Source organism: Macrobrachium nipponense, chromosome 18 (genome assembly GCF_015104395.2).
Source record: "Macrobrachium nipponense isolate FS-2020 chromosome 18, ASM1510439v2, whole genome shotgun sequence".
Lineage (NCBI taxonomy): Eukaryota > Metazoa > Arthropoda > Malacostraca > Decapoda > Palaemonidae > Macrobrachium > Macrobrachium nipponense.
The window spans coordinates 23,920,623-23,944,846 of record NC_087211.1 but is presented as its reverse complement, the minus strand read 5'-3'; the positions used below and the strand labels follow the sequence as shown (position 1 = coordinate 23,944,846).

At 38.0% G+C, this 24,224-nt stretch overlaps 1 protein-coding gene across 2 annotated transcripts in view; it reads right to left on the bottom strand.

Moving 5' to 3' along the window:
* Positions 1–24,224, bottom strand: part of LOC135196924 (short stature homeobox protein 2-like) — a 162,515-nt gene that overhangs the window by 23,486 nt on the left and 114,805 nt on the right. For both annotated transcript variants that reach the window (XM_064223761.1, XM_064223762.1), the window contains exon 4: positions 2,265–2,322. In XM_064223761.1, coding sequence (XP_064079831.1) covers positions 2,265–2,322 — 58 coding nt within the window. The remainder of the gene's footprint in view (positions 1–2,264; positions 2,323–24,224) is intronic.

Here is a 24,224-nt window from a genome sequence, read left to right as displayed (position 1 = left end):
TAGGCAGCAAAAGGTTTGAAAGGCGTAACAGGAGGAAAACCCTGCAGTTACGCTAAGAATCCATTGATAGGAAAGGCTGGGAAGTTAAGATTGAAGGAAAAGAATATGACGGAAATATAATGAGAAAACGGACCTCCCACTCTCAAGACTTAAATGTGAAAAAAACTACCATAACAACATATGCGCACACTGCGGATCTTGCAATCATGCAACATAACATAAATCGAATACTGAACTTAGGCCAAAGGCCAAGCGATGGGACCTATGAGGTCATTCAGCAATGGCAGGGTTATCGAGAGCAAAACAATTAGAAAGCTGTGGCAGGAGCTAAATCTCGCAGTTGCACAATGAAACAATTGTTAGGAGCGGGTTGCAAGGAAGATGGAAGATGGAAGAAAGAGAATATGAACGAAGGTACAGTAACAGAAACGAAAGGGGCAGAAGGGTCTTCAAAGAACCTCGAGTAATGCCTGCATGTATGTATGTATGTACGGAGAGTAAGGCCAACAGTTTCAAACACATCATTACTTGACTTAACCGCTAAGTGAAAGTGTTCTTATTGGCGTCACCCGGCATTAGACAAGCGTTCCATATGTCCATTATGTTGCATGATTACTAGATCAGCTGGGTGCACATTTGTTGCCATTATCACATTTTTTGTGCCCCCACATAAAATTTAAAGGCTTGAGACCATTTTCCCACTATTCTTGCTCTCCTTTTTCTTGATGTATCGCATCATGTCGGCCAACTCGTTGGCTTCTATACATTTACAAATACTGTATGGGCTTTGCCAAGGTCACACATTTCGTTAGTAACTGATTTGTCTCAATGACTAGATTTTAGCCTCACTATCAAAAGTCACATGGATCATAACACCATTAAAATCAAGGTTAGAAAATCAATGAAACAATTACAAAAAGTTAATCAGGTCCAGGCAATACAGACCTTGCAAACTTTACAAAGAGGTCAATAAATGAATGATCCTTAGCTGATGTAGCTGAGTTACAGAGGAATATTGGTTTGCTTAAAATCTGCCTTCAATGGAATCAAAAGTTAATGGGGGAAATGAACGGACGGATAGATATAAAGAAAAGCTAACTGGAATAGGAAAGGCGATTATGAAGAAAAGGGAACGGAAGTGTAAGATACAAAAGGACTGCCAAGAAAAAACTACAATGATAAAAAGGAAAAAGCAAACAACATTCGTGCGTCATAGTAGAAGGAAGTGTTTGAAAGACTTGGGAAAAAACATAAAAAAAACTTGTAGGTGAAAATGTGCAGAGAGAGAAAGTTACGAAACTCGAGGGAAATGCTTAAGAATAATGGAAGAAGTAAGTTTAAGCAGAAAGCTGGTCGAGAGGAAGATTTAAGAAGGACGAATCCTGCCACCAAAGAGGAATACCAATAACGAAAGAAGGCGAAAGAGCGGAGACAACAGTTCATTCTACGTGATAAGGCGAAATAGGGTAGACCGTTGGAGGTTTACGCTAAGCTGCAAGGAAAAGGATGAGATAGATGGACGGCTGACGGAGGCATGAGGGAAGGGAAAGGCAAGAGGGCTAAGGCAGGTGGGGAGGAAAGGGGGGGGGGGGGGGGGGGTTCTGGGATTGTGGGCCGAGCAGCGATGCTGCCAGAATCAGTAATCAGACTAATCGAATATAAGAACACCGGCGCCATAATGCGACTTCTTACTTGGCTGAGCGAGAGAGAAAAAATATGAACGAACTGTGAAATAGGAAAAAAAGGAGGTAGATATAAGAGAGAGAGAGAGAGAGAGAGAGAGAGAGAGAGAATAATCAAGCTGCAATGATTTGTATCATTTAGAGAGAAACTCATTGCAATAGTGCTGATATAATCATGAAACACTAATAGTGCTGATTATACCAATAATAGAGACAACTGTAATGAAATCAACCAAATTAATATGAGATTTCAAATTCACACCGGGTCTCGATGGTATGCAAGGCGTGCAACACCCATTCAGGTAACTCCTTAGGTGCAGTACTGTAAGTGCTTGAAATTCTATTTTAAGACTTGTGGCGCATTTTATAAAGCCCGCCTTTCGCTTAGTCCTGGGTTTAATCCCAGCGCGAGGTAGACAACTATTGATATTGTTGGGTGCTTGTGTCGATTTTCAGTAGTAGTAGAGTTAGTAATAATAATAATAATAATAATAATAATAATAATAATAATAATAATATAATAATAATAATAATAATAATAATAATAATATATGAGAGCACGAAACGAATATAAACACTTACCTTTGTGCATTTGACTCTCATGTTTTCGGCACTTCGCCCTCCTGTTTTGGAACCAGACCTTGTGAGCCAAAAAAGAGAGAGAGAGAAAAAACGAGATATAGACAGAGCGGGAATAAATTGCAAAAGTGCATCTGGAATTTAATGTAATGGGTATAAATATTATAAGGATAAATTTTAATACTATGTAGCATCCTAGGGAACTGATAACCATTTCCTAATTCAGATTACACACACACACACACACACACTGAGAGAGAGAGAGAGAAAGAGAGAGAGTCACCCGAACCTGCAGATCATAAGAAAATAAAAGTATTGATGCATTTAATAATGTACAAAAAGTCTTAATTGTTAACTAGACGAAATTCGCAGCTTGTGTTTATCTAAACACCTTTACTGATATTCATATGATAACTTATATATTTAACTGGCAAAATACTTAACAGTAAATATAACAATAAATTAGCCGACTGTTAAATATCACGAGTCAAAAAGTACTTACAAATCGTTCCTAATATTTTTCAATTAAAGCAAAAATATTCACTCTCTCTCTTTACGCCAACAGGTTCTCATGCTCGAATTGAAATCTCTCTCTCTCTCTCTCTCTCTCTCTCTCTCTCTCTCTCTCTCTCTCTCTCTCTCTCTCTCTCAGCGTCAACGGTCGCTAATGGCACGATTCTTGAATCAAGTCTTTTTCTCTCCTCGCCTATTTGCAAAGTCGAGGAGAAGGAAAATTCTGTCTGTGCAGCTTCCACTGCCAGAGCCTAATCACCCTCATCACAGTTCCCGCTGACAAAAAGGTCATGCTAACGGCAAGAGGTGCGGATATTAAACCCAGATAATAAGATCAGGAACATGTGGTTTTCAGGGCCTTTTACTTTTAAGATTATTCGTCATGCACATTGACGCAGTCTAAGGCCACAGTCCTCCCGACTTTAAGGATTCCTGCAATCACAGTTTGAATCTGAAAATCATGAAAATAGAATTTTAATCTGGAAGGCGAGGACCTCGCAAACTGTAATGCATCGCACAAGATGTCTTGCAACAAGCTGCATCGAGGGCCCAGTTGCAAGTGGTTAGGTGCAGCCGTTTGGGAGGAGGTGATGGACATACACGCAAACACAAACTTTGTTCTAATATATATTAGAATTTCAAGTACATCATGCAAGCATTTACAATATATACCCTGGATGTATCATTTCTGGTAGGTTAGTTAAAAAATAAGTAAGCAGGGAGATATAGGTTTTGGGTTGTCCTTCATGAATCACCCTACCATCACCACCTATCAAATCGCAGATAATAGGAATGAAGCTATCGGCCTGCAGTGTACCAAAGAGACTGCAGAGGAAATGTGTGGTATGGAAGGCAAAGAGAGAGAGATTTGACTGATTCACTTCATACTCCAAAATGATACAGTAATAAATACGGCAGCGATGCGTCAAATACATCCTTTGCGAGGATTAGGTACATCTCCCATACATCAAAAATACCCGGTGCTGAAATTAGATAAACTAAATAAACTCCAAGTGGATAAAACCAGTACTGACAATTACTGTCACTTTCTTTCTGTGTCTTTTTCTTTGTTCTTCTGCACCCTCCCTCGCTGGATTCTTCAACTCCTCTCGAATAACTTGCACAGCCTCACAGTTTAGCATTTAATTCTACTTAATATCATTGTTATAAGTGGGATCTCTTCTTTCTGTATTTCTCTTTACTTCCTCTTCATTCTTCCTAATAAACCCTTATTCTTTGGAAGATTGAAGTTCCAGTCAATGGTCTTTGTGGGTTTGTTCCGTATGAAAGGTTTCATCTTCTGAACAATAATGACAATAACTTCCATTTCCTATAAGTCTCCTCTTGACATGAATGTCAAGAGTAATGCATCATCTGGCCTTTTCAGCAAGTCACTCGCTCACTTTTTCAAGAGTAAAAAAGAAGAAGAAAAAAAAACCTATCTACCCCCTTTGCAACTCCATCTCTTTAGTACAGGGAAACAAAAAAGTTTGATTTAAAGTCGCAGCAACCACGCTTTATCAGTAACTGCAAAGAAAAAAAATAAATAAAAAAAATAATTAAAATAAATATATAAACGCAGGCACTGAGCCATGACACACTTTCATATCAATAGGTGAACTGACGGGAATATTGGTTGACAGGTAGTGACCTGAAGCTGATGGGGAGAAGAGAGCCGTGGATAAAAAAAAAAAAAAAAAAAAAAAAAAGAAAAAAAAAAAAAAAAAAAAAAAAAAAGAAAAAAAAAAATGATCAGCAGCTTCAACATCACACTGAATTAAACGCCGTCTGTATCCATAGACTCATTATTCCCCCCGCCAACCAAACGCGAAAATGAAGTCATAAAATACTTGCTATATTATCATTGCTACGCCATTCCAATATTTCTTAAATGTGGCCGTTTCTTTCTCGCAACTCCCAGGCCAAGGCTTTTCTTCTCGCTTCTGTTTTTCCACCTTTCTTTATCCTTTCCTTTGTGTTGTCTGTCATTCAGGAATGAGTCAAACACGGCACTGGAATCCCTTGCAGTCGGCATTCGCTTAACAAACACATATCATCTCCAGTCTTGTCTCTCAATTCTGCCAAATTTCATTTTTTAGCAGTGAGAAGGTCTATTGGCATCGGTATTGGTTAACGCTGGATCATTTTTGTATGAGAGAGAGAGAGAGAGAGAGAGAGAGAGAGAGAGAGAGAGAGAGAGATTCGGAAATAAAACACAGCTCACTTTAAAGCCATTGCGCAAGGTAAATTATGAAAGACAAATTCAAAAGGATTTTTCGAATATCTCCTGCGGAGAGAGAGAGAGAGAGAGAGAGAGAGAGAGAGAGAGAGAGAGAGAGAGAGAGAGAGAGAGAGAGAAATAAAATCGCCCTGCAAAATATTTGAGCAATTCATCTCTTTGGAAGTTCCCCCCCCAAACCTCCCCTGTCAAGAACGCCGCGTGCAAACGGAACAGTAAATTGTATTATACAATCTATAGAATTGCGGTGGTGGGATTAAACCTTCCAAAGCCCCGAGGTCAATTCCAGCTACGGTCTCTGCTCTATTTTTACACTGACAATTTTCACTACAGGAAATTGCTCTTTGCCTCGCATTCCCGCTCCCTTTCCGATCGCCAGAAACAACGCAGTTTTCTAGAAGGATTATTGCGTGAATTATCTTTTATTTCTCCCTGTAAGCTACTGAATACTTTTTTATCTAAAAACGCACACATACACATATAAACACACACGCGCACACACACACGCACGTATATTATATGGACCTTGTCTTAGCGACCACACCAAAGGTTAAAACATTTGCCACGTGAAGTGAAGCCTTTCGATAAGAAAAAATAAACCCAGATGACACAAAGGACTAAAGTGAACGGTAACATTATCCTACTCTGGAAGCAAAATGGAACACGTAAAAAAAATGCGTCGAAGTTTCTTCGGCGCAATCGAGTTTTCTGTACATCGTATAATGCTGTATGACATTCCCACCCACGGCCCATGATTATCAGCCGCGGACTATGAAACTTTCAGCCACGGCTCCTTGGTGACCTGTGTCGTTGGTACCTATAGCAGTGCCAGACGCACGATCCATGGCTAACTTTAACTTTAAATAGAATAAAAGAAAAAAGAAAAAAAAATGACTGAGGCTAGAGGGCTGCACTTTGGTATGTTAGATGATTAGAAGGTAGGCGATCAATAGTAATTTGCAGCCCTCTAGCCTCAGTCGTTTTTAAGAGCTGATGGCGGACAGAATGACAAATAGCTTTGGTCTTCTTTGACAGAAAACTAAATCCTTTGAAATGATCGAGAGAAGAAAACTAGGCAATAAAGAGTTACATTTGCTCTGCAGATGAACTAATCACAGTAAGGTAATGAGACAAAATTCTCCAAGAGGATTAAATAACAACAACGTTTAACGATTTTAACACCTGATAGGTAATCACGTCTGCTCGCTTCAGGTAGAATCAGCAACCTTATTACAAGGATCCTGAACAGAAAAAATCGAGAAGTGGTATGACAATGATGAATCGTTCCCAAACCAAAATTAAAATCTTGCAGTTCACAGCTATTAATCAATAACACGACTACCAGTGATCAACATGACCTCTGCTATCAAAAGCACCTGAATGAATGGCAAGTCTGTTTTTGAAAGAATCTGACGTTTTTCCTCTCGAAACACAGCGAGGTAATCTGCAGGATTGTCACATTCATCACACTCATTGGAAGCACAAAGTTCAAGATTCGAAGTAAAACGTTTTCCTGTTAAATACGATGACGATATCGAATTGACACCTGAAACATAGAAGATTTAAAAATAAAATTATGGAAGTCAGTCTCTTGCGAATAGCATTGAACGAAACTGCAGGAATCGTCAATGAATAAAAGTTTCCTTTCTTTACTGATATAAATACGCCACTTGACATATAGGTATTTTGCAGTAAAATCATGGAGGGCTTAATTTATGACAAAAAGCCACTTTTTCTCACCATTGTATTTTACAAATGAGAAATGATGATTAATATTACAAGCTGATACAAAAAACGGCGCAAATGATATTTCATAATTAAGGAGAGCACCTCACAATATCGGGTTTCTACAAATAACCATTAATCTATGAGAGAATGCACAGGAACCAAGCTTTCCTTTTCATTTTTGCTTATAATTATTACTATTTTCATTCCTTTGTTTGACAGTTATGAACAAAAGTAGTCCGTCCGGTAAACGCCCATCCCCCCCCCCCCCCCACGCCCCCCACAAAAAAAAAAAAAAAAAAAAAAAACACGCACATACAACTCGGCAGTCATATTTCGTAGGTTCTTCATATAGAATCTCTTTCTTCTAATAAATTATAAGCTACAGTAAAATGACTATTTAATGATCTGATGTTATAGCAAGCTAGCCTAAAAATGAACACAATTTCAGTTTTACATCATACCTGGCGAAACATAAGACATGTTCTTCGAATATTAAACAATTTACGAGGGACACAAACAAGGAAAACATGACGCAGTCGTCCAATAAGAGCTCGCATGAAGGAAGTTATTTATGTTGCTACATTTCACTTTTAAAACGGAACAATTCAAACTTTTATGTTGTATTCGATATTGAAATTGAACTTCCTCCATCTAACAACAACATTTCGTGCGTTCTCGGCTGCTTAAAACTTGTCTGATCATTTAAGTCACTCTACTAAAAGGATTTCTTAATATTATTTATAATTATTTAATGATATAAGTTCTTTTTTTTCAGCTCCAATTCTAGATTAGCTTAGATCCACATTTCTTTTCTTCTATTTCTAATAATTGTGGTTTCTTTTACAGATGGATTCGGTTTGTCACTACCGAAAATGAATTCTCTATTTGACATTTATTTTGAGAAAGACTGATGGGGTTTTTGACAATGAGTGTAGTGTGTGACAATTTTTATTCAATATCCTTATGCATGCAGTAATGGTGTTTCATGGTTTTGGGATTTTGAATTCATTTTTCTTGGTTTTCATGTTGGTTCTTTGGGGAATAATAAAGAATCTATTTTTGCATCTCAGAGTTTGAATTAGCCTAGATTTAATGACTGGTTTTAGCTACGGAAATGTCAAAGGTAGGTCACGTTACTATTTAAGATTTCTCTCCTTTAATTAAACAGGGTCCATTAGACCATGCAATATATATATATATATATATATATATATATATATATATATATATATATTAAAAAATATATATGTGTGTGTGTGTGTTCTTTGTCTTTCGAAAGCTGAATCGTAGCTCCCGAAAGAACTTCATTCAACTTATGTAATGAACGCCAATGTAGTAAGTACTAAAGCCATAAGAAAGAAGATAATAAGAAATGTGGAGAAATATCAACAACAACAACAGATGAGGATCCCACTGTTTCTTTCTTCCGTCTCGGGTTCTGAGGCAACGTTGATATTGCAACGCCGACAATGCAGCCTCCCTTTGTCGGGAATTTACAAGCCGTTAAAAACCGACTGGCGTTTTCTTAAAGGGAGGAAACGCTGTCATGCACCTCTAACAATATGCTGAACGATATAGTTGTTGTTGAAATAATCAGATGACACTCAAATTACAATTTGTTTGATTCTTGGTTTTCTGTATACGTTAGAAAGTTAAAATTGCCCATAACAAGAGAGGAGTAGAATTTGAAATATAAGGCTGCAAAGTATAATCAAGGAAAACACGCTGCTAAAAACGCAAAAGAAATAGAGACAAATTATCATTGAGGAGATTTTCCTAATATTTTCCAACACACACACACACACACACACAAACACACACACACACACACACAGAGAGAGAGAGAGAGAGAGAGAGAGAGAGAGAGAGAGAGAGAGAGAGAGAGAGAGAGAGAGAGAGAGAGAGAGAGAGTCAGCTAAAGGGATGAAATTCAAGATCATTTATCGTTTTCACAACCAGAGTTGAACCGAAGAGAATGTGCAGTGGAAAGGCTGTACAAATGAAAGTCAAAAGAGAAAGGGGAAAGATGAAAAACCAAAAAATAAAAGGCAAACAGATTTTCAATTGAAGGCTAAATGTAACGGCCAGCGTTTTCATTCAGAAGACTTAAAGTAAGAAACTTCGTATGAAGCAAATGATCTGAATGGACTCCTGATTCCTTTGAGGCTTTATGACTTTCAATGCATGACAGCAAATGTTGAAAACTGCGGTGCAACTACCAACTCACTTGCTGTTATGACCGACAGAGTAAGATTATATCATCCATCAGGAGAAGTAACAGCAATAGTGAAATGATGACAGTAACAACATAAAAACAACTCACGACGACATCAAACAGTGCTATAGTAAGTGAATGAGAACATTATTATAAATATTGAAGGACAGTCATAAACCTTACAACTAATCGATGATCTTCGAGCCTCTATCTCTTAGAAAACGCTGAAATGCTTAATTTGGAACGACAGAAAAACTGCCGTCGAAACTAGATAGAATGACAGACGGCGTTGAAGGGTCATCGATGGGGGCTATGTCGTGTCGCCCGACCTCCAGAAGGAAATCTATTTCTTGGTCAATTTATGACAAATAAAAGCTCAACTGGAACCGCAGACCTGATGAGAATATATAATACGCGGCTGCGATTCATGGCGACGCTGCTCAATTAATGGCGCAGATCATCTGACGGGAGCGTTTTCTTTTGAAGATTGGGATCTGCGAGCCTTTCGATTATATATATATATATATATATAGGAGGCAATTGAATAACTCAAAGAAACAATTCTGTAGCAAGAATGGTTAATTAAAGCAACGGCAGCAAGGACAAAGACAAAGTTTGGCGTAAAAAGTCCCAAAACTGAATCGTGATCGTCAGAAGTTGAAAGAGAACGCGCCTTGTAAATATCCCCATAAGGCCGAACTCCAGCCTGGAGTGGACGAGGCGAACACAAGCCGCTTGTCACAGGAGGCCATAAGCCGTCCCTTCAATCGCTAATAAATGAAAAATCCAAAAAGCATCGAGCCTTGGAAATTGGATGAAAAATGTAGGCTCCAAATGAGACCCCGTCTCCTCCACGACATAAAAAGAAAGACGTATGCCTTGACCTGGCGGGTTTGGTCGGTGCCGTCATGGCGGGTCACAATATATCCTTCTTGGGTAATTTACTGCAGGGAACACCATTACCTCCCGAACCAGGACCCTTCCCCGCTCCCCCCCGCCCCCTCTCACAACCACAAGCGACATCAAGGTGGGGTGATGGAGGGAAGGGGAGGAAGGGGAGGTCAGGGGGCGAAGGTGAGGTGAGGTAAGGGGCTCACCACCCTAAAAAGCCTTGAAATTCACTTACCGCAATGAGGTTGATATAGGTAGAGAGGCTAAATTTGACACAGTTTTCCTACGGCCTTCTTACAGAGGTCGTCCGGTTTATAATCTCTCTCCCTCTCTCTCTCTCTCTCTCTCTCTCCACATACACACACACACACACACACACATATATATATATATATATATATATATATATATATATATATATATATATATATATATATATATATATATATATATATGTGCGTGTGTGTGTGTGTGTGTGTGTGTGTCTTGTACAGTAGTACCCAAAAATTTTGCTCTTCCGGTACAGACACCTCTGAATGAATTGAATAAATTGTCAACATAATCTGGAACCAACACGAAAACATGACGGAAACGGAAGAGAGACCAGGGAAAAAACGCGCAATACTAAAGGAAAAATAAGACTGAAAAGAAAAGAACGAAGGATGGAGAGGATAAAGAACCGGCCAGAATGAAATGTTCTATTTCCGATCAGATGACGTAAGTAGAATCTCTGAGCCTCACTGTTGACGAAATTAAACAGAAACTTGAGCGCCATTAACACCCATTCTCTCCCGTCCTCCTGTTCTTCTACTTCCCTTCCTTTCGGAGAATTCTTACTCCTCGCTCCTCCTCCTCCTCCTCCTCCTCTTCTTCTTCCTACTCCCACTCCGCCGCCTCCCCCCGACCTCCATCCAGTCAGATCGATCAAGCGGGAGTAATCGTGTTAGCTCATCTCATAACTTGACGGCCATGTCTTCGCTCCTCTGGTACTGATTTTCCGACTCTGTTTTTAGTTCTCCCTCTCGAAGTCAACGAACGATTAGATATGAGAGAGAGAGAGAGAGAGAGAGAGAGAGAGAGAGAGAGGAGACTCGGCCCTACCCCATCCCCGTCCCCCCATGCCAACGCTCGCCTGCTCCTCCTCCCCGCCCCCTCCCCCTCTTACAAGTTGGTTTTCATGAGATAGATAGATAGATTACTAAGTGTTGGTTGACTGAATCATGTTATCGTCTAATTCATTAGTCATCGATGCTTGATCCGGCCCTAATACCACTTTATAAATCCGACTATACCCCGATATTTTTATCGGCTTCACCATCATTATTAGCAACAAGCCCAGTTTCATGTCCTGTGACCTATCATTGACTTATCATTGTCATGCAAATAGTAAAATATTTCTAAAAACTATATGCATGCGCAATAAAGAAACGCTAAATAGGGCACATTCCAAAATTAATCTATCAAAGGAGAGTGGAATTCTAGTGAAGTGCTTTACCTACCCAGAGCGCCAAGTTTCAACGGTTGGCACCCTGAGGTTTCTAACGTTTACAGAGCACTTACGATCGTTGCTAAGTTTTTGCTCCTAATATCATATGCGTTGGTAACTATTCCTTGCATTTTATATTCTACTATTAATCTATTCATTTTCTTTTATGTCCCTCTCTCTCCCATATCACACATATACATACATACATACATACATACACACACATATACATATATGTACATCGAGCTACAAATGTCCTTTAATATCTAATTCACTCTGCCTCGGAATTGATATATTTTCATATATGCTTAACCGAAGGGGAATTTTATTAGGCGATAATAGAATTGTCGGCGCCCAGGCGCGAACCCAGGACACCATACAAATCCAGGAACGTCAGTGAAGCTTTTACCCCCATATATGGAAATATATTAATTCCGAGGTAGAGTGAATAAGATATTAAAGGACATTTGTAGCTCGATGTATGTATATGAATCACGGTAATGTGATATGACTTATATACATATATATATATATATATATATATATATATATATATATATAGATAGATAGATAAATATATATATATATATATATATATATATATATATATCATATATATATATATATATATATTAATACACACACATATACATAAATATGCGTGTGTGTGTGTATGTGTGTGTGTGTGAATGTGTCTGTACAATACATATATATAGAACGACTTATTCATCTAATCACTTCCCATACGAATATCATACATCATTCTCCGGGACTTGATAAGAGAATTATTTAAAAAATTACAGTATTCTCATGATCTGTTTTCATGAACTAAAAATACATAATACAAAGTGTTGCGAGTCCGTGTATAATTTTTAAAACTATACAAGACTCGCAACACTGTATTATTGTGGACCCTTTTTAACAATACTCTATACTTTATGGTTAAAGGGATAGGAGCCATATATATATATATATATATATATATATATATATATATATATATATATATGGAGATCTATACAATTATAAGAACTTTATACCATAATGAGTCTTCCTTAAATTCCTTTATTATTATTATTATTATTATTATTATTATTTTATTATTATTATTATTATTATTATTATTATTATTATTATTATTATTATTATTATTATTATGAAACCATTCAATAGAAAACTACTACCTTGTTGTAATAGTAATGCAATAAAACAAAAGCGAAACTAAAAAAAAGAAAATTATATATCTGAATAAATGAATAGCAGTGATAATAAAAGACGAAAAAATCAAATGGGTGACGCATTATAGTTTTTTGGGGGTCCTGATCTCCTTCACGTGAATATGATCACGACGATGAAAGTTCTGTTTTAAGGTAATGTAGAGAAGAAATAAATAAATAAATAAATAAATAAACGATTACAGCGAGCAATCAGTTAGTTAACGAGCGAAATTCATCATCAGTGCTTGCTGACTTTTAACAATGCTCATTTGCTATGCCACGCCAACTGCTCGTGTGCCGCTGCCTCCTGTTTTCAACAGTACATTATTTTTATTATACTTACAATTATTATTATTTCAGTCGATGAAACCTATTCACTTTCAATCTCCCATCGCAGACCCCACACTGCAGCAGTAACTGATCATGATAGAGAGCCAGCGATTTTTCATCGCTCTAGGGGAGACGCAAACCCGCGACATTTGAGAGGCAATTCCATGACACTAACCACTATACCAGCGGAGCAGTGAGCCCATGTAATAAAAATGTTATCAGCAGCGGAGATTCGTAACTCATTTTAAAGACATCGATCACTGAATCTCATTCACCCTCCGGAAACACAACACAGTACGCAGTGTTCATTCTAGGGTATCAAAGTCTAAGCATATCATTTGCTTTGAAAGACTCCGGGAACTGCATGCTGAGGTCATTTTTGGACGTGGAATCCTGAACACCTGAATATCGTTTAGGAATTAACATTATTGTCATTTAGGAGGTCGACTCCTCTCAATTGTGTCATTTGCATTGAAGACGCTCACTTCTGATTGTTTAGCTTGCTTCCAAAAGCAGTGTTTAATTAGAAATCATGTATCACATACATCATTCCCGTCAAGGACATCCTCTAGTTAATACTGAACTTGCATGCACAGCATTGATCCAAAAGTAACAAATCAAAAACAAATTTGTATGTTTGCTAATATACAAACCCACAACATCATATGATCATGATATCTTCAGGTGTGCATGTGCATGACGGCTATCAATAAACTCGCTCTGGAGAATATCACTAGCTACTGAAGGCCAATCCAGGACCTTATGCCTCCAATTGTTCCTTAGCCGTCGTAGCGATCACACATACTATTTTTACGATCTGCGTATATTCAACTCTATTTGTTTATTTATCTATTTATTTATTTTTTGTGAGACTTTAGCTCTTTTCCACTTGCTTTCCCATATTCCGATGTCTTAGTGACTATACTCTGTTTTTTTTCATCTGTCCATCTGCCTGTGGTGTTTTTGTATGGCAACACTGCGTCCCGGGCTTTAGATAGTTACGCTATGTGTAAGTTTTAGGTAAATAAAAGGATATCTGGGTGTACATTGCAACTGAAAAGTGTTTTAATAATTTACTGTATGCGAATTACACCGTTAATATTCGAAATAGGATATTATAATAATCGTTGAATGTAAGCTGAATGTGACTATCTAAAGCCCGGGACGCAGTGTTGCCATACAAAAACACCACAGGCGGGTGGACAGATGAAAAAAAACAGAGTATAGTTTGGCGTTTGATCCAAAATGCAGCTCACGTATTGAGAGCATCTAGTCCTAAAGACACCCTCTTCCGAACTGACGGCATTAGATCTATTTTGCATAATAAATACACTTCTCAAACAAAGTCCTGATTAAATGATTCACTTCCGGACACTGGGATCTACGACATCATTCTCGTTTGAAATATCGAACACCAAAATGTGCATGTCGGCGCATTTACTTTTCACATCATTACTCACATTCAGAGACTAGTCACATCTGTAGGAGCATACTGCATAAAGAATATTTTATTGTCTTCTCAAAATGTTCGCAATTATTGACGAAATTATGCAAGAGGTGTTTGAGACTTCTGCCAGCGAAAAGTGTCGGCCAGTGTGACATGCGCTGTTTACACTACACTCACACACTTACGTGTGCGTGTGTGTCTACTGCCAGTGGAATCGCGGTTATAATCCACATCATTAAATGTCCCAAGGAGTGCAAGAAATTCCAGGATAACAAGTAAAAACTAATCCCAATGGTGGCAAAACAATAGTAAATTAGTCAGGTGGAATGTGGAGCCGCGATTCGCTGATTGAAGGTAATATTAAGGCTTTGAATGTCTTGCTCGTTCTACTCGACTTCTTCTCAGCTCGGTTTTTTCTCTTCTCTTTTCTCTCCACGTTCTGCAAAAGGTCCTGTTGTCAGCTTCCACCTTTAATGAATACCCCTTTTGCTTGTTGTCTGTCTGTCTCTTCCCTTCCTTCCGTCTGCTTTATTTACTTTCCTTCGCCTGTCTTTCACTTTTGATCTCTACTTGATTTATACACTGTTACTTCCATTATTTGTTCATCATTCCTTGTAATGTACCTTCTCCCTTAATCGGGATCTCTCTCTCTCTCTCTCTTCTCTCTCTCTCTCTCTTTTACACCTCTCAAATTTTATTCCCTTTATTGTCCCTCGCTCTCTACTTACATTCGTTTCGCCGCTTTGTTTTAATTGCTTCATTCGGTTCTATTTCACAATTTCTTTCTCTCTGCGTCTATTCCTCTGCTCTTTCAGTATTATTTTTCTTTCTGCGTTTCCCTCCGTCTCTTCACTTTCGTTTCGAATAAGGCTTTTATTCCCAAACGCAATGTAGTACGTATCCACAATGGTTACGAGAACGTTTCAAACAGCGATCTACAGCTTCCACAAATCTTTAAGGGTAAATTAAGACATCTGCTGCTAAACGCCATTCAAGAATAACGTCAATCCAGGAAACCTACAAAAAATAGAAAATAAAACATAAAATGACCAATGATATGTGCGCACGGAACGTTTTTCTGTTCTTTTTATATAGTACCTTAATATACATGCTTCAAATGAACATACACACACATACGCACACACACACATATTCATACATACATACATCATATCAATAAACATATATATGTTATATAATATAGTAATATATATATATATTATATATATATATATAATATAATATATATACACATACATATATCTATATTCATACATACATATATTATATAAATACATATATATATATATATATATATATATATATATATATGTGTGTGTGTATATATAATTATATGTAGGTATATACATACACACACATATATAAATGATATATATATATATATATAGATATATATATATATATCTAATATATATATATATATAATATAATATATATTATATGAGAAGTGTATCAAATCAGGAGAACATCTCACAGGGATGTCTACGATACCAGGAGGGATATTACGAGTCCCGAGGGGTATTCAAAACGCATAACGAGATTACGTCTGTTTCCCCCGATCTACGAAGGGATGGGGTTTTGTGGTTCGAATGCTGAAGGAACCAAAGACCCTAGCCTAGCCCAGGCCCGAAAAAAATATTAAGAAGACTGAAAGATAAGAAGGAAAGACGGGAGTGGTTTAACTACAACTGGATGTGGGAATAGTTTAATATAAACCAAAGAGACGACGAGGATATTTAATCAAAACAAACGCTAATAACTAAATATGCAAGACAATAAGAAACCGTTGTGGAAACGGTAGAAACAAAAGGGTGAGATGGAGAAAAAGAGGGAACAGGGGAAAGAGTAGGAGGAAAATAGAGTGGGAGAGATTGAGAACCATTTGTGCAAGAGGAGGAGGAGGAGGAGGAGGAGGAGGAGGAGGAGGAGGAGGAGAGGCAAAGAGTACGTATGTTCAAGATAGTTTTCACATTTTGATGGAATTCCCGAAGCGTAAATCTCATATCAGCGCAATCAAATTTTATTACCGAATCTAACGTGTCAAGCTCAATTTCAACAGTATAATTGGTATACATATTATTACCGAAACTAACGTGTCAAACTCAATTTCAACAGTATAAGTGCGACTAAATTTCGAACAAACAAACAACAGAAACATGAAAAAGACCAAAGGAAACAAAAAATCCGTATTGCAAAAACAAGCAAAGAGGAAGAAGCAGCTCTTCGTCACCAACATGACGATCGTCCCATTTACATAAGAAGGAAAACAAGAGAAGAGCTCCAGACAAAACGCGAGGGCGGGAACAGTTATATTAAGCAATGATATACAAAAACGTAGAGCGGGAGAGATAACTTGTCAGAAGTCAAATGGTAACGTCGAGCTCCGGAGAGTGGGATGAATGGCCCACCAAGCCGACACAGATTGTCTCAGTTGGGACGAAGGAGCACTTGGGAAAGAGAGAGGGAACGAATGAGCGAGGAAAAGGAAAAACAGGGGAGGGAGAGAGCAGAGAGGAGAGAGAGAATAGAGAGAGAGAGAGAGACGAGAGAGAGGCCGGAGGGAAACTGGAGAGATGAGGAGAGAGAGAGAGAGAATCGGAAATGTTGGCTTACAGAAATAAACGGGAAATTCTTGGCTGAATTAGAAATCCTAGGTGTTAGTACACACACACACATATATATCTATATATTATATACATACATATATTATATATTACATACTACATACCATACATACATATATATATATATATATATATATATATATAAACGTATATATGTGTATATACGTATATATGAGCTTTAAATATTAATTTAGTATTGTATATAAATGGAAATTCTACTTCATTCTGTCAACGAGACGTTGGGGCCAGTGGATTCGACTGACGATGGAGAGCAGTTCCATAAGCTCTTCCAGGCAGGAGCTTTCTGTATTCAGAATCTGCTGACAAATGGAAAAGGTATTTTGAACTGCACATGTCTTCGATAATAAATAGTCCCCATCCATCTAAGGTTTCCATATAAGTAATCAATTAGCACACAGTATGGCATAAATAATATGCTTATGCGCTTTATATATCATATATCGACCCCAAAGGGCTGCAACCGGTATTCCTTTTAATTAAAATATAGACTAAATTCGTTTACCTGGAGCTAAGATGCTGGTCTCTTATAAGCGCGATACACTTGCTGAGGGTTTAAAGATTATCTTCGAGACCTTCAGTGTATGACTTGTGGTCGAGCGTTTCATAAGACGATAAAACAATTTGCAAAGGAGAACCACTGAACGCAAAATTGGTAATAAAACACAGTACAAAGTACTACGGATCAGTAACAGAAAATTAATTGGGGTAATCAATGTCACGTCTAAAAACTCACGACAGTTTCTGTAAATGATCTCGACGCGCAGTGTTTTAAAACTTGAGAAGATTAGGAATAATTCATCTACAAAGCAGAGACGAAAAAGATCAAAGATAAAAGTAGCTTTCGCACTGAAGGCGAAAGGAGATGAACGACGGTTACCAGTTTTCAAAATTCATGCTATTTTTGTAACCGGATGACGCCATCAACTGAATTATATATATACCTACAACATATTATATATATGTATAGCTAACTACATAAAAAAAAAACTGAAAGTGAGTGTGCGGGACCAGTATAGTTCCTATCGCTGATTCTAGTAACTATTGGCTCATCATTCCCGGCCCCCCTCTCTCTTTCTCTCTCAAGTTTCATGGAGTACACGATTTTATAACTAATTTCCGTTAACGATTACGTTAATAATGTTTCATTCTCTCTCTTCTCTCTCTCTCTCTCTCTCTCTCTCTCTCTCTCTCTCTCTCTCCATTTCCCTGGGGGCCCCAGGTAATAGATGATCGTAACAGCTCCTGCTGGAAGATGCCTCAAAAGTTGTGACAAATACTATTAGGTGTGCCACGATTCATCAATCGAGAAGGAGAGAAAAGTTGTTTTGACCCTCGGCATCCGGGAACCGCACCTTCCGCATGATGGAGTGGCAGGGATAATGGATCGTGTTGTTCTGTAATCTCAAGTTTTGCTTCTCTCTCTCTCTCTCTCTCTCTCTCTCTCTCTCTCAAAATTTGACCTTCAACCATTGTTTACTTCATTTGTTGGCAGATCTTTCGAAAAAGATCGCGGGATACCATCGATCACGGGAGCTCATATCAAAAGGAGTACAGCAAATTAGAATATTAATGTTGTTTTCCTTCTTAAGAAGGACTTATACGTGTTTACATGTTTATTAACACTTTCTTCCTTTATCTTAGATTATTCGTTTATAAAAGATTTTTGCACGTGAACTAAAAATATCTATATTTGATTTAGCTTGTCTGGTAAGGTTTTCTTAATCATATTTAAAGAAAAAAACTATAGCAGACACCTGATTCATGTGTTTTTTTTATGAAGCACCGATATGTTTCCCAGTGAGGAAGATCAGTCATGTCCACGTTAGCCTTTCACTGGAAAGAACTTCAAATATGTTTTATATGAAAGGACAATAGTTAGTTGGAACATATATCTTAACGCTAGTGTAAACGACTAACAGGACTAATAGGATACTGAAGTAAATTTAGCAATTTTATACAAAGCATATAAAAATGATAACAGTATAACAGCTATGGTTATATGATGAGATATAGTAGCCTCTTTTCATTGATATATCTTACCATGAAGTTCTATCTTTATTCTGTGGATAAATGTACAGAAAGGGTGAATTCCTACAAAACCTCCCACTTATTTCGAGAATAAAAATGGTCTCTTGTTATTATTGTCACACACACACACACACACACATATATAAAATATATATCGAACTACAAATGTCCTTTATTATCTAATTCGCTCTACCTCGGAATTAATATATTTTCATATATGCTTAACCGAGGGGGAATTTATTTAGCGATAATAGAATTGGCCATCGACAGGCGCGAACCAGCGACTTCCCAATCCCAGGACTGGCAGTGAAGCCTTAAACCACCCCGACACTGGGATTGGGAAGTCGCTGGTTCGCGCCTGTCGATTCTTCTGGGAACGAAAACCATACGCTCTTTACCTAGCGGAAAAATAAACAAGACAACAAAATTCCCGATGTAAAAGTTATTCGTTGGAAATGATTGTAAAATAATTGTAGCAAGAAGACTCAAATGTTATTGCATTGTCCACTGGGGTTCAGAGGAGAACTAAGTTAAACGTGGGTCAAAAATCCCGTAGGGTGGCTGGACATGATGGGGGAGGCAGGCGCCATCAGCAGGAAATGCAGCTGTTGAACAATGAACACCAAATGCACCCAATTCCTATAACTTTTAGACACGATTTCCGAGCAATTCCTTTTGAAAATAACAAATGAATATGAATACACAGTTTCCGATGAGAAGAAAGAAAGGAAGGCAAGAACACCACGGAAAACCAAAAATCGACAGCTAAATATATACAGTTGACAGGTAGACATTAATAGATAAAACAAAATAATTTGAAGTGTAAAAGAATAAATAATTACTGTGGCAAAGATTACAGTCTTTAATAAATGTAATGAGAAAGAATAATACGGTGCATATATCCGAACAAATGACTAAGCAGAGAGAGAGAGAGAGAGAGAGAGAGAGAGAGAGAGAGAGAGAGAGAGAGAGTCACTTCCCTAATTAATCAACCCTGTCATGGAGTGATTAATGTCTAATCACTGATATTAGTTGATTAAACCGATAATTAAGGCTCATCATGCAAGGCAGGCCAGCTTGGAAGTAAAGAAGAATAAAAAATAACGATGACTATGATAATAATCGATGAGAAAGCAAAAGTAAAATAGAAGAGCAGTAATGATGGTGAGAGGATGAAGACAGAGTAGCGAAAAATAAAGAATCGAATATGATGATGATGATGATGATGATGATGGTGGTGGTGGTGATGATACCAAGAACAGCATCCAAAAACCTACAGAAAGGAAGATGCAATAAAAACGAATGATGATATTAGTAATGAAGCAAAAGAAAGATTAAAAAATAAGCACGAAATAAATGATGCCCAAATTACAAGGTAAACGAAAGAGTGAAATATGGAAAGGTAGAAAAAAATAATAAATACGTAGCAAGGAGTAAATCGTAACCGAGCCAAAAAAGTGACGAATAATACAGAATAGACCTGAAGATACTATTATCATTATCATGACCCCTTTTCCAAAGATGGATTAACAAGGAATTATTACAGTTTATTAGAGACCTCTTTGGGATGCCTAAAGTGTCTAGCCCCATTCGTCGGTCATCCATCCATATGCTGATCTGACAACATTGTATTCTTATAACACTCTCTCTCTCTCTCTCTCTCTCTCTCTCTCTCTCTCTCTCTCTCTGCCTTACTGGTTGGTAACCCCGAGTCTGGTTCCACACAGTAACCTAAGCATAGACTCCGCCCCCATTCTGTTTTCTGAAGATTCTAATAATGTCCTAATTACCCTTGCTGAGGTCAAAAGTACACTCTTCAGGAGAAAGTCTGGTTCTCTATTCAGAGTAAAACCTTAGCATAACTCCGTCCCCATACTGTTTTCTAAAGATGCTAATAATGTCCTAATAATGTCCGGTTCTAAGGTTTGTGCACCCAGCCCTCTCCAGATTCCTCCTGAGGTACTGTGGTTTTAGTACTCCCAGTGCTCCAGGACGGTAGGTCCTACTTCTACTTCAGCTTACCATAGTCTCCTTATTACCACACTCGATCTTGGAACTTTTCTGTCTTTCCGTCAGCTTTTGTCCTTACCTCTTGCGTTCCGTGTCAGAGCTAAAGTCACCAGAGCAGACACTGAATGGGCGGCCAGTGGGGAAACGACTGGAAAACTATCATTACGGAACCAAGACGACCAAAGGGAACGAAAAGGGGGGAGGGGGGGGGGGGAAGGGAGACTGAAGCTGCAGACATTTATCTAAGAGAAGAGAGGAAATGACGCCCATGAAAACTATGGAGATAAATACAAACATCAGCAGATCTTCACGATCTACGTCCGGCAACAGGAACAACCCAGCAGACGGGAGTCAGATGGTAAAAAGACTGCCGGCGCCCCGCCAACCCCCGCCCCCCGGTGCGAGTGAAGAGCAAGAACCACTCATCAGCATTAAGATCTACTGATACTCAATGATATTCTTAAACATAATCTTCTTATTATTGTCAGACCACCGAATCATTTTGATTGGCACAAAATTAACTTGAACATTCCCTTTAGTTTTAGGAGCCAGACACTTTACGAAAGAATATCGACTTCCAGATGCTCTAAAATCTTAATTTGCGTTGCTGGATTAACGTTTATTGACTTTTTCTATTTTTACCTCTCAGTTTCATAAAGCATGAAGATGTACATAATGATTTAAATTTCGAGTCTTTCTAAATTAATGTGTATGTTCAACAGTAAAAAGTCATTCTAAATAAATTTATATGTTCAACAATAAAAAGAGTCTTTCTAAATAAATCTACATGTTTAACGATGAAAAAACAATCTTAAAATATTCTTAAATTAATTTGTTTAACATTCTAATATACATGTACAGTGTTTGAAGTTCAGCAATTAAGAACTTGCAAATTATTCTTAATATATTCTGAAATCAACTTCTAAATATTCTTAAACCATGTGTCTATTCCTTGTAATTCATTTTCTGATATTTGAAATTCAACATAAAAACGCAATAGTCTCTTCATATTCATTTGCCCCGGTAATTATTGCTCTGAAAGGTTTGACACATTTTACCTATAAAAAAGAAGAAGAAGAAAACAGTTCAATCGCGAGAAAAGATCAAACTAGTCATGATACGAAGTCTTTGGCGGAAGTAAGAGCGAGAGCACTGGCTAATTTCCCCACATCAACCTCATTTATTATGTCATTCATAAATAAATGATTTTGCTACACCCAATTACCCAGAATTACAATAACAATATTCGGTACATTTGAGTAATTTCATTACCCGTTGCTAAAAAATGAGCAAATATGGAGTTAGCTATTTTACCGTTGACATGTTGACGCTAATGCAGAATAAACACGTTTCGACTTTTTCCCTCTGCAAGCAGAAACAGGGAAGGTTACGCCATGATCCCCTTTACCTCTACTATTCCACTACAAACACTAATTCTATTATTACTACATTCATATCATTAGCATTCATACTGATAATAAAAATATCAGTATCGTTTATCATTATTGGAATTATTATTGTAATTATTACTGTGATAGCCACTGTCATAAAAACGAGAGCACAGGATACAATATTACTAATGTAATAATGGCGTTAATACTCTCGATCTCTCACTTATTAACCATCCCCTGATCGACAAAAATGTTTCAGCACTTACGCTACCTTTAGGTGGTCTTGCCCAAGCTGGGTACTATATCAGTATTATTCAGAACAAGCCACTCTCTCTCTCTCTCTCTCTCTCTCTCTCTCTCTCTCTCTCTCTCTCTCTCTCTCCCCCCGAACACCTCTACTTGGCCCAAGAAAAAGACTGTTTTTAGAGGCCAACAAGACAAACAAGACAGATAATTATCGTTGGGTGTTTGTGGTAGAGACTTCCTCAAGAAAACACACAAAAGACTGATGGAAAGATATTGCAGAAATAAGCCGGACGCCAGTCGTGCAACACCAGATCTTTTTTAAGGAAATGTTCTTCGCTGTTGCATAAAAATGGCTGCTGGTTGAAATACACATGTGCCAAGGTAACCGAATGTAAATAAAAACGGACAGAAACCCGAGTGAAAGCATTTCAAATCCTACGTAGATAAGGGTAAAAGAATATTAAAATCTGTAAACAATGGCACAGGGATATCAAATCTACAAAGATATCGATAAAGCAATAAAGAACGTCAGAACGATAAAGATAAAGGAATTTTAGAATCCACTAAGACAAGGTTAAGGGAATATCAAAATTAACAAAGTTAAGGAAGAATAAAGGAAAGTCAAATTCCACAAATCAAAAGAATGTCAAAATCCAAAAAGATCAAGACAGAGAGACAGCAAAGTCCATGAAAATTACGGTAAAGTTTCTTTCAATAATTCTGCCGTAGTTGCCCAGAACCAGAGGAAAAATATTACCCTTCATTTCATAAAAATTCTGCACCCACAAATCTTCATAATGATTCAACGTTACACTCGGCTCAGAGTCTTCTGCGATCGCAGACTATTTGTGAATGTTCTCGAACGAACACTGCAAGCGTGCATGCACAAGTATTACGTACTTACACTTGCAAACAATGTACACATAGCCTCTTCTCGCATCCTTGAAACTGCAACACCATGCCCGAACCTTCGTCCCTTTATCTCCCCTCCTCCACATACCAATGGTTTCCCCACCCCTAACACATCCTCCTCCTCCTCCTCCTCCTCCTCCTCCTCCTCCCCTCCTCCACCACCAGTTACGACCATCCACTTCGAGCCCCATTCTATCCCTACCACGTCATACTAACAAATCTTAATTGGAGTGAATGGGTCGAGGCAGGATTTACCGAGTCTGGACGCCGAGACCAAATGAGATTATACCCCCCAAGTCGGCTACGCTAATTGATAGCTGGCAGGGGCCGACACACACGGTGTGCTTTGGGGAAGGGGGTTAGATTGGAGGAGGAGGAGGAGGAGGAGGAGGTGGAGGAGGTGGAATGGTGGTCTCATTCTCCTCCTCCTCCTCTCCCTTTCTGTCTATTCACTTCCATCCATCCCGTTTCCCTTCACGCCCCAAAAACCTTAACTTTGGAAACTGGACTTGAGAAACGGATTCTTCTTCTTCTTCTTTTGCAATATACCTTTATTTCTGTCTACTTATTTCCATTAAAGGCAATTACCGCCCCTTTTTGACACCCAATAATATATGTTCCTATTTCATGTTTGAACATTCCAT